The sequence below is a fragment of the Ciconia boyciana genome, chromosome 4 (assembly GCF_034638445.1).
Source record: "Ciconia boyciana chromosome 4, ASM3463844v1, whole genome shotgun sequence".
In the NCBI taxonomy this organism is placed as follows: Eukaryota; Metazoa; Chordata; class Aves; order Ciconiiformes; family Ciconiidae; genus Ciconia; species Ciconia boyciana.
In genome coordinates, this window is record NC_132937.1 from 76,196,148 (window position 1) to 76,208,025 (window position 11,878).

General features: G+C 34.7%; 1 protein-coding gene across 9 annotated transcripts in view; it reads left to right on the forward strand.

The window, feature by feature from the left end:
- The window catches only part of PPIP5K2 (diphosphoinositol pentakisphosphate kinase 2), a 54,343-nt gene that overhangs the window by 39,622 nt on the left and 2,843 nt on the right, over positions 1-11,878 (forward strand). For 4 of the 9 annotated variants that reach the window (XM_072860197.1, XM_072860199.1, XM_072860196.1 and 1 more), the window contains 6 exons: positions 1,501-1,674; positions 2,904-2,973; positions 5,009-5,128; positions 6,014-6,076; positions 9,961-10,089; positions 11,678-11,806. In XM_072860197.1, coding sequence (XP_072716298.1) covers positions 1,501-1,674; positions 2,904-2,973; positions 5,009-5,128; positions 6,014-6,076; positions 9,961-10,089; positions 11,678-11,806 — 685 coding nt within the window. The other 5 variants (XM_072860200.1, XM_072860201.1, XM_072860202.1 and 2 more) reach the window with 5 other exon arrangements.

The following is an 11,878-nucleotide window of genomic DNA, read 5'->3' on the forward strand; positions in this document are numbered from 1 at the left end:
CTGTTTGTATGCAATGGAAGTATTACACATTTGCAAGTAACTTGGTTCTTGGTAGTGTGGAGAGAAAAAGATGCATGGTTCCCTTCTATAAGGATTTCTGTATAACTTCACATGACTTCCATAAATTAACAGAGATAATAAATGTGAATGTCTTACATTTTCTATTTCCAAGTTTTATCATAAACAAATGCTCACAACATCAATATTCTGTATTTTTAAAAGCTGTTTTCACTATGATCATGCAAACTCCCCTCCTAGTTATGAGTTCACATACACACAACTTCATAGTCTATTACTTTAAGCTTTTAACCATTATCATTTTCATAAATTATGTAGAAGTTACTTTCCAAAGGTATCAGTAACATAAATTGCTAAACTTTGAGTGCAGATAATATATGTTCAGATGGAATGTGTTTCAGCATTCAGTGCTTGGTTTATTTGCTGGAAGAAAATGGCCGATTTAAAGGAAACATAGACTATGAAACTCTTTTTGAAAAAGTAAAATTGGAAGTTTCATCTGGCCTACTGAAATCTGCAAAACCAGTATTTGGAATATTTAAATCAAATGGTATTTTCAAGTGTTTCAAAAAAGTCATTGCAACTTAAACTGCAACTGCCTTGAACCTCCCCCCCACCCCCCATAAGGCAATTCTCTCTTCACCTACATCCATTAATTTGAAAGGACATTGGCAGGTGTGAGATTATATGGAAGCTTTAATCTGGGGTATAGTCAGCAATATTTACAGAAGGATTGCAACTGTGATTGAGTCATGAAAATAAAAAAAAAGCAGAGTTCTAACAAACAAGGGTAAAACAAGAAAGTAAGGCTCATCGGCATTGGAAATCAAATTCTGTATTGCTAAAAATGTTGCTTGCTAATGATACATAATGATGTAAGGCATGGGGGACTCTTAGCCTGACACTGTCCCCCCTTGAAGTCTTAGTAGGCATCCAGCATCAGATAATTTTTAGGGCTTTTTTAAGGTTGGAAAACTACTACCAGTCAGGTTGGTGCTACTACCAGTGAGTCAGCTGTAAAGTCTCAAAGGCGATTCTAAAAATGAGAATCTTTTAGATAAGGTTATAGACTAGAAATGAAAACTATTAAGTAATAAATAGGAAAGTTTAATGTACTTAGAGGGGGAAAACTATTAAACAGTATATCAAGGATAACAGATGTTCTGTTTCCAACGTGGGAAATTCTTAAAATTATGAATCAATTATTGATAAAAATTACATTTCTCTCATATGTAATAACTAGTCTACTAGAAATTTTATTAAAGTGTTGTATTAAAAGACAGAATTGGATTAAAAGCTCTAAGTGGAACTGATAACTTCCTAATATTGTAGTATTACTCTTCCCTATTTGCTGTTTAATAGTTTTAAAAAGAGTAAATAAAAGGGTTCAAGCAGATTGGGATTTTTCTTTTCTGTTCATTTGGCTCTGTTGAATCTAACTTTGCATGCTTTGCTGTTTTTTGCCCCCTTTCTCACTTCCAGGAAGAGAGCCCCCTGAGTGTGTCTAGCCCAGAGTGTATTGGTACCTGGCTGCATTACACCAGTGGTGTGGGTACTGGGCGTCGAAGACGCAGATCAGGGGAACAAATCACTTCTTCCCCTGTCTCCCCTAAATCATTGGCTTTCACATCCAGTATTTTTGGCTCATGGCAACAGGTTTTTAAACTTTACTTCATTAAACATTATTATGCATTCCAAGCAGCAACCAACTGTCTTTAAGGACATCTAATCCCTTGTTATGGATTACATTTGAAGCAAATTCTTCCACTTCTTAAAATTACTTCTCGAGAATGTTTGGGGGAAAAAGAGCAAGTGCATGTTTTTCCACTGAATGTGTTACACATTTTCCTAAAAATTTGGTTTCTTTATAGGAATTGCAAATGTTACCACCATAAAAAAGACTTAGTCTACTGCCTAATGAAACAGATTTCTGCTTTGGTTTAGTTGTCCTTTAAGACTTTAAAACCAGCATTGCTTAATTTGGTGGTAGGTAAATTGAAAAACTTTTTTTTTATAATTGCAACCAATACCACTTAAAATAATTTATTTGGTACTTCTTCTAGCTATTCAAAACTTGTTTTGCATATATCATATTTTCAGTGGCCTGATATTAACTATTGCAGGGAACAAACTCTAGCACTAATAATTCTTGCCTTCTGTATCCAGAGGTATCTGAAACTCCCAACACAGTACATCATCCATTGACTTGTACAATACTTTGAAGATTTTTCTAAATATTGGGGGGGAAAAGCAGGAAAAAAAAAAAGTAAATTTTTTTGAAGTACCAGTGAAGATCTAAAGATTGTTTAGTATGTTGAGATATTGTTTACATGTATGACAATGGATGGTGTTCTGTTAACCATATCCTTTTTCTTTGAAAATTTCCATAATTTCTTTTTATTGTGCAAAATTCTAAAACTATTTACATAGGAAAAGTTTGTATCAGTAAAGGCTGTGAGCATCTGAAGATTACAGTGATTGAGCCCGTGCATGGATCAGTGATTGTATGGTGTCCTCAATAGCTTGTCTGTCTTTCCTTTCCTCCCCTCCTTTTTTCAATACAGGCGCAGTTTAGGAGAGTGCATTTGGTAAAATGAAATAAAATGTCTCAAATGTCTGTTCTCGTATCTGTCTTGGTCTGTGTCTTTTCTCATTCTGAATGCTTGCTTTGCACCACTTCATTGCAAGGAACTCATATGTGAAATGGACTCCCTTCAGAAGGGGATATTGCATGATCTTTCATGTTTCCGTTACATATTTTTACTAACACTTATCATACAGCTTATTAACACTTGTCTGTCTGAAACAGGCTGCTGTATCAAGTTAAATGGACATTTTATGCTGCTGTTCTACTTTGCCTTATTTTTCTGTTTTTTTATATCCAGGTCCTATCAGAAAGCAATAGTAACTTACGAACACCGAGAACTATTCTGGAACAAAAGCAGAGTGGTCTAGGTATGTGCTTACAATTGAAATTTTGTTTGATGTTAGCAGCTTTTCATCTTCCTGTTGTTCTGTACAGTTGTATATTCTTTGAATAGCTTTTATGTTAACAGGACCCAATAGTACTTGTTATCAATAATATATGCTGAGTGTCTGCCTATGAACTGGACAATTTTTCTGCAGCAAAAGTTTTTAAATAAATTATAACTGAAAAGAGCAAATTGTTTGAGACTGTTCACACTACTGCCTCTGTACTGCTCACAACAGGTACACAGGATTATTTTTAACATAAAATAGATGTTTAAGATTAACGTAGTTCATGACTGAGTTTTGGGGTTTTGCAAGAATCTTTTGGATTGAAATGGCCTGCACTGGAAACTATTAAAACATTTTTCTTGAAAATTAGCATTTCCTACTGTAGGCAATTGATGGAATTGAAGGTGTTTTACTGAGGGGAGGGGGATGGAGGACAAACCTCAAGTTTCTTGATAATATCAGGGGTTTTGCACACATGTTCTCTCCTAAAACCAATTTCTTCCTTTCAGCATTAAAATGAACCATGCTATAATTCAATGAGTTGTTTCAATTTCTTTTAATTCAAGTGGTGCTTTTCTGTTGCTTCTTTGAAACAGGCATACATATGACTGATATGCAAAAATATGAAATCTTGCACTCCTGTAAATCAATATTGCATTTTTTTCTGTAAGTGTGTCTTTTCATGGGAAAAATGAAGTGTAGAAAATGCATAAGGTATATGCATAAACTTAGAAGTAGCTTTTCCTTTCTTTGTAAAGATCTGTATTTTTTGTATGTCTGATCTTTCTGTGATAGTTTTCTCCCTATTTTTCCCTTAGTAAAATGCATACATGAGGTGCTCTTGTTTATTGAAGTCATGTTTTTTATTGTGTGCTTGCTAGTTAAACAACTTTTCTTTTGCCAATGTGTGACACAATATGGCTTGTGGAAGTTGATGTATTTCTCTGGTATGACATTTGATGTGAAAGGCTTTTGCCACAGACCAGGCACCTATTTATTTTGGCTGTGATTGGTCACATGTGCTAGTAATGTTTCCCCTCACTGGCTCATTAAAAGTAATGAAAGGACGTATCACTGGATAGATGGTTTTCAAAAAAAATCTGCTGCTACTTATCTAAAATGTAAAAGATAAGTTCTGAGTGAAAAACCACTTCTCCTTTCAACTAGTAGTAACAAGTAAAGGAAAAAAATTGCAACTTTTTTCCATTTTGTTCATTGTTATATGTAAATTTCACTTATGGTTGATGATTATAAAAGTTATTTTTATATTTCTGTCTGTGGCTTTCAGTGATTTGTTAAAACTCTCATCCTAGTGGCAGGAATGTATGAGTTGTAACAAAAGTACTCTCACTTGCATGGAGATGTAAGAAAGTCTTCTCAGGAGAGGAAGTCAAGCTAAACTTGGTGGAACTTCTAGGTATTTTCAGTTTGTAACATTGTCAATGATGGTAGCTGAAATACAAATAGAGTATTTCCAATTTGGTTAACATTTTCTTCGGGTTAGAAAGGAAATATTTCCATATTAAGTCTGCAGAAATGCATGAGTACTTCATTGCAGCTTGTCATCTCAAAGGTTGATTTGGATGAAAGCAGTGAGCAGTATTTTTCCAGTTTTTTATTTGTTTCAGAACTGCAGGTTTTAAAACACACAACTTTCATATCATCATCATCTTGGTTTTGTTTTGTTGTTTTGGTTGTTTACATTGATGCTAACTGGTAACTTTTCTTTACCAAAAGTGAAAACAGGACAAGAACTCACTTTGTTAAAGCCAGTCCTCTCTTTGCACATATAGCAGAGGGTGCTGTGTCATGAGTAGAAGCACAATAAGTTATGATAGTTTCAGCCTACAAGTACCACTCTGACATTACAAGCATATTGTGAACCTGTCCAAGGCACTGCCAAAAGCTGCCTTTTGTGTGGTAAGAGCCGTGTGCTTGCATGCTGCATGCATCCCCAATGTGAATGGACGAACACCTGGTTGTTGTATGTATTTTCTCTAACTCCCATCAGGGTCTCACTGTGCGGGCCTGTTTAGCACCTCAGTGCTCGGGGGTTCTTCAAGTGCACCTAACCTACAGGATTATGCTCGTACTCATCGTAAAAAGCTGACTTCTTCTGGCTTCATAGATGGTATGTGCACACTCCCGCACATGCACGCAGAAATCCATGTGCCACATTAAACTTCTAAAGATAAATCCTAGGTTACTGATTTTAATGGAATCCTAGAATCCTTTGCCTTAGTATTAATTGTGTGAGTTTCTATTGCTTCTTTACTGCCCGTAGCTTGCTTATGTTTAACTTAATAGCACAGTTAATTCTTATTTCTGTCTTGAATTGAACACTAGCTCACAGACTTGTAGTATGTGCCAGGAGATTTCAGCAAGTGCATTTTTAAAGTAAACTAAAATTTTTGGTTTTAAATTCTTTTCTCATTTTAAACTTCATTACTTATTGATCTTGAAATGAAATATATTACTTGGAGCGTATGCAAGGAATGAAAGAAATTATAAACTAATAACTTAAATACTGACGGTGAAAATTTTAGGATTCCTGACCTTTTTTTGGTGGGGTTTGGATTACAAATGAGCAGGAGATTTTCAGTTTTGGATAATCTGGGGTAGAGAACAAACTCTCTCACTAGATTTCAGGATGTAAAGATGCCAAAGCACACCTTTATAACTCCGAGGTGAAACAGTATTCATGCTGTTTTCCCTCCAATTCACTACTCAGTTTTCAGCTCTAACCTGATATAACCTTGTATGCCAGAATCACCAGCTCATTCTGCTTGTTTTCATACACTTCATTACACATCTTGTAGTTACCAACAATCCAAATTTTCTTCTTTTTAACCTCTATTTAGATTTTAGCCCTTTTCCTTGGTCCTCTCTGCATGCCACTCAGTTCTAATACCTTCTCATCTTTTCCTTTTTTTCTTTCTTCTTCCTTTCCTATTTTAAAATGTCCCTCTTTTGGTAGCTGTTACAAATTTCAGGTACCTGTTTTTCTCTTTCTCAGACACCACACGCGGTTCTGCTGTTAAAAGGTTTTCTATCTCATTTGCTCGACACCCAACCAATGGTACGTTTTGCTTTTATTTTAAAAACAAAAACAAAAGGTTCCTTGCTTCATCCCTTTTATTTTTATTTCAAATACGGGGTGTACAGTATCATCCAGCCGTCTGTCGTTCCCAACTTCAAGCACAACTCTAAATATATTTGTAATCATTAGATATCCTAAATCCCTTCTTTACCATTCATTAGTATAAATACAACATCAAAATTCATTCTTTAGAAAAATCCTTGAAAAAATTGAAGTGCTACTGTTAATCATGATCTCTGTAATAAATTATTCTTCCCAATTTCTTGTGTGATCAAACTGTATGGTACAAGATAAAAACAGAATTAAATCTGATCTTTACTGGGCATACACTTCTTGATAGCTGCTGCTTCTTCTTTGTCTTTCTCCTGCTGAGCTGTTTCCCTGAGCCTCCTGATTCTAAAATAAATCACTGAATTGACAACTGGAGTTTATGACTATCTTCTTGAAGTGATGCTAAATTAAAAAAAACTAAAGCAGAAGCTTTGGTTCCATTCCTGCTAAATTGCTGTATTTATCATTGAACAAAAATTTATTTTACCTTATCATACTTCTCTGTTCATCAGATGTGCAAATTACTTAAATATTGCACTAAAAATCACAGCAAGAGAGCTGCCTGTTGCTTACACTGACCTCTTGAGCTTCAAAAGTGAGAGTTAACTTGTCTTCAGTCTACCATAGTTACAAAAAAAAGTCTGGTTTAACACACAGGACAGAGGTATGTCTTTCTCTTCCTCAGCAAAACATTTCGTGCCTACCTTTCCATGTGATTAAATAGGCCCAAATGTATCCTGTTCATGAAAACCAGACTTAGTCTTCAGCATAGCCACTGGATCTTAATGTAGCTTTTCTAGTTTTCTTAATTGCAGTTTTAAAAAGTGCATGACTGCTGGCTGAGTACAGTGATGGTAATATTATTGAAACCACAGTGGAAATCATCAGCATTTTCATGTTAGATTCACAATGTATTTGCTTAGAAAAAAGGTTAAAAAAAAAAAGGCTGAGTTTTTGTTTGGCTTTGATGAGAAGCAAAGTACTCCTTTATTATATTCATTTGGAATCCATAGTGACCTTTTGCACTGCAGTGCTTCTTGAAGGGAAACTGCTATAGTAAGGCTGAATTAATATCATTAAGACTGTGTTTGATCTAAACAGCCAATTCTAGTGTCCTATTTCAAATAGGAAAGTTAGGAGTCCATTTTTTGTCTTTAGACTCAAACCAAATATGTCCAAAACATACAAGGTCAGAAAGTAAGAACTGCATTTGAGTATCAGTGTCTAATAACGTGATTACTTTCTGTTCCATTTAGCACTATCTTTTTGTGACTGCATTCTTTAAAAAAGGCTCTAAATTGCTTTTAATGAATGCATTGATTGTTCTGATTCATTTAATACAGCAGTTTTGCCACAGATCTTTTAAAAGATTAATGCATGCTGTGTGAGCTCCTATGAAACCTAAGTATATTGCAGGTTTCCAAGGGTTTTCTACTAACATAAGAACATATTGATGTTGTTTTGTCTGTCCTCTGGGCTATCATTTTGATTCTCCTTGTCCCTTTCACTCTGTTTTTTCTTATTTTTATGTTGTTATCACACCCTCTTAACTCATTTCAGACTACCCCCCCATCTTTAGTTCAAGGAACATGGTGAAACAAGTATCTTCTGACAGTGCTTTACCTTATTTTCTGAGTCTCTGTGCAGAACACCCACACCTCTTTAGGTGCTGGTCCATTTCCTCTGTGGAATTTCTAGGCTCAAGTGGTATGTCTCTATAGCTTTTAAATGTAAGACAGCAGGGTGGCTTTTTGAGATACTGCGTTAACCCTTTCATTGTCTTGCCTTTTGATGGGACAATGCTTTAAGAATAAATATAGCCAAAACTCAAAGGCTGTTAGTTTACAGGAAATTGCTTTTTTAAAGGGATACTGTCAGGCTTGTTCATCATTAAAATTCAAATTTATTTCTCATAACATCATAAAATATTTATCATAAAATATTCAAATAAAACACTGCAGATAGATTTCCAGGGTATCTTTTAAGTCATATCCCTTAGACACAAAGATACTACAACATCATGCTGGGATATGGCTATGTGATAGCAGAATTGTCAAAACTGAACAAAAACCTTTGGAGGAGAAATTCTTGAAAGAAGAAAACTTTTTTTTCTTTTCTTTTTTTAAAGGGCATGTGTGTATTTTGAAATTCCTTTCTGGTTTTCTGTAACACTGCACTATAACAGTAATAGTTATTAAAAAGTTAACCTGACATTGTCCCACTACATTCTTTGCAAAATTAAGAAAATAAATTCTCAATCAATAGTGACTTTTCTGTCAGGGTAAAGAGATAAATCTTATATTTGACTGTAATGCAAAGAAAGGGTTTGCGCGTTGCATGCATGCATAGTTATTTAGGATATTGATATGTATGCCAAACATCTTAGTGCTTACACTGAAGCTTAGCTACTGCCTTTATAGGAAAACAAATTAAGTATGTGGTGGTGTTTCTTTTGTACATGAAAACCAAGTTTCCATGAAATACAACATTTTATTTGTAATATAAGTGAAGCTGACATAAGTACACTTCAGTTGACTGTATATTTGAAGCGACTGTCCCTCAAATTTGAGTATGGCCAAGGTGGATCCAAATATACATAGAGACGTTTGGGGGTTGAAATTTTGTTGAGTTACTTCTCTATGCAAAGCACTAAATGGGGAGTGAATGGGGAACACTGGATATCACAGGAATTTTGATGCTTATTATTTTAGGAGAGGGAACAGTTCACAGTCATAATCCTATCTCTTAATAAATGTACCTTGAACTGAAATTCTAAACATTATTTCATTCACTATTGTTTCTTCATTTAAATATCTTAAAAGAAATGTAGCAACTGTAAATTTACAATATTGAATTACAAAGTTGTAATGTTACAGCTGTATGTTGAAAACACTAATGGACATACTTTCCTCTTCTGAAATGCAATTGGATGAAGAGTTGTTCATTGAGTTATCAAATTTGCATCACTTCAGAGAACTGCAATTTTTTTTTTTTGCCAAGATGTTTAAATGCTTTTTAGTATGTTAGTAATATGGATATGCATGGTTGGTGTATCATCAATACTAATGTAGAAAAACAAAGTCCAATAAATTTTTAGATTCTGGGTTGCTATACTTACCTGTTCTAATATATGAAACTTCTAGTCTTTTAAGTACCATTTTTAAATGCATAAAGGTAGGTATAAATCTGTCTTACAAAGTTAAAACATGTAACCTCAAGGGAAAAAAGTGCTAACAGTGGTTTTGCTGTGATATTTAAGGCAACAGTTTGTTTTCACAGAATACTGAAGATGATAGAACGTGAATTCTGCAAATTTATTTCTTGGAAGTTGTAGCATTTTTAGCTCTTGTCTGCTAACGACAACATAGCTATCCTATTTTACTTGCATGAATGAGTTACCTATTTAATGTTGTGCCAGGTATGAGAATGAGTAGGAGAAATACTACCATTTCCTGACTATTTTTTTTTAGTGATTTACTAAGTTTGTCTTAGAGGAAAGTTATCTTTCATGAACTGATCGGGGACTAGAGTAATGTTGGAAGTTGTAATGTTGGAAGATCACTTTCTGTGTACATGGGATTTGTATCCCATGGTATGTTTAATGGTACCTTTAGTTTAGTACATCCTGGAAATTGGCACATCTTGTTTCAACTCCTTTAATATTTAGTTATTTAATATTACTTCAAGAATACTATGTCTGCATGTGCTGATTTAAAATAAGTACTTTTTATCATGCATTAATACTTGCCCATGCAATAGCTTAAATCCTGCCTTACGTTTGGAAATCTCTTTTATTATTATTATTTTTTCAGGTTTTGAACTATATTCCATGGTGCCTTCTATTTGCCCTTTGGAAACTCTACACAACTCCTTGTCTCTGAAGCAGGTGGATGAATTTCTTGCGTCTGTTGCTGCTCCATCACGGGAAACACAGGAGACATGTACTGATTTTAGTTTGTAATTATGTTCATTTTATATTGTCAAATATTGTCTAGTTAATCTTTCCGGTATTTTACAGCTAACAAGTAAACTAAGAATACTGCTTTAAAAAAAATAAATATATACATAAACCATAATTTTAATTTTTGCAGTATCATTTTGCAGTATGGACACTGTCATAATTCATTAAGTAATGTCTCTGTTGACTGGGGTAGTAAATTAAGGATTTAATGAAATCGTAATTGGTTTATTTCCTCACATTAAGAACTTCTCTGTACTGTCCACACTGTTAGCTGAATTACAAGGAATGCTTTGTAGCGAGCATGGAGAACTTCCATCTTTATACTGTGCTGTTGTACTGGCAGTACCTCAGCAGAGTAGTGTTGCCTTTTACAAGCCTTTTATATCTTAAAACTGTTATTTCCTGTTTCTTTCAATATTACTTGGGGTTTCACCTGTGGAGTGCCTTGCAGTTACATAGTTTTGTAACAGGTTGTGCTGCATGTTTAATGTTTAAGTGATCTTGAAATGAAATGCAAACCGAGTTCTATCCATGTGCATGTGTCTGGGAAGATGACTTCCCATTGTGATTCTACTGCTGTGTCTTTGGAAACGGTTTCAGTTAGGTCAGATTTACCAGGTATTAGGATGCTTATAATTCCTGTCTCAGGTGATTGAAAAATCATTCTTCTTGAGAAAATGTCTAAAGACTCATGCTTTGATCAGAAAATTTGTACTTGCTAGTACTGATACAAAGGTTACCTAGATGTTAGGACTTTTCCTTTTTTTCTGTTATAGGATTTTTCCTTTTTTTTCCTGTTATTTTAGTTTTACACAGTTTAGATTTTAATCAGCAGCTAATTTGATAGGATAGGCCTCCTATATCTGAGATGGAAGATAAGCAGTTTAAGAAAACTGATGTTACTGAAAAAGAACTCAGAGAGGCTTTATAGGTATTTTAGAGTTCTCAGTTATTTAAAATGCTTTTGTTACACTGGTTAGGAAGTTCGTGTCATTTCAAAATCAGTTCAGAATTTAGAGTACACAAGATGAAAAAATATTTTTAAAAAACTGTCATACTTCTGTGGTGGTCTAGTTGTCACCTTCCTACAAAGGAGTGGTTGGAAATTAGACCTGATAGAATTGAGGCCATAGGTGTGTTGTTCTCATTCTGCTTTCCTGTAACATTTGGAAGCTGCCCAGAGAATAATCTATTGTATGCACTTTTCATAGGTGTTTTGGACTAAATGCCTATTCCAATGTAATCTTCATAACCTATGAGAAGTAGCACTAATGCTTTTGCCAGTCTTCTGGCAAGGCAGCTGTTACTGAAATTTGGCTTAGCTGCCGTAGCAGCATGAAGTTATCGTGTCATTTTCTGAGGTAAAAAGGAGATTTTTAAATTTGTCTTTCATGCTTTGAAGTTTTGACCCTAGACTGTCCCCCAGTAGCTGAGCTGCAGGTTGTATAACTGTGGCATCAATATTGCTGGACAGATACACAGTTCTGTGGCTACTATTTTGATGTTTTGCTCAGGTGAGAGTATTTTTATTATTAATGATGTGTATGTCTTTTTTTCTCCCATTTCAGCTTCTCCAACGTACATGATTCCAGTGTCAGGAAGAAAAATTTCTTTAAATACATATACCCCTGCAAAAATTCAACCAACGCCACTTGAAACTTTGCCTGAAAGGCTGGCAATAGAGAAACCAACTTTACGTAAGTAGCTTCTGTCAGAGGCAGAATGGCTAACTCCATTACATTATTTCCAGCAGTAGGATTCTTTCTTAT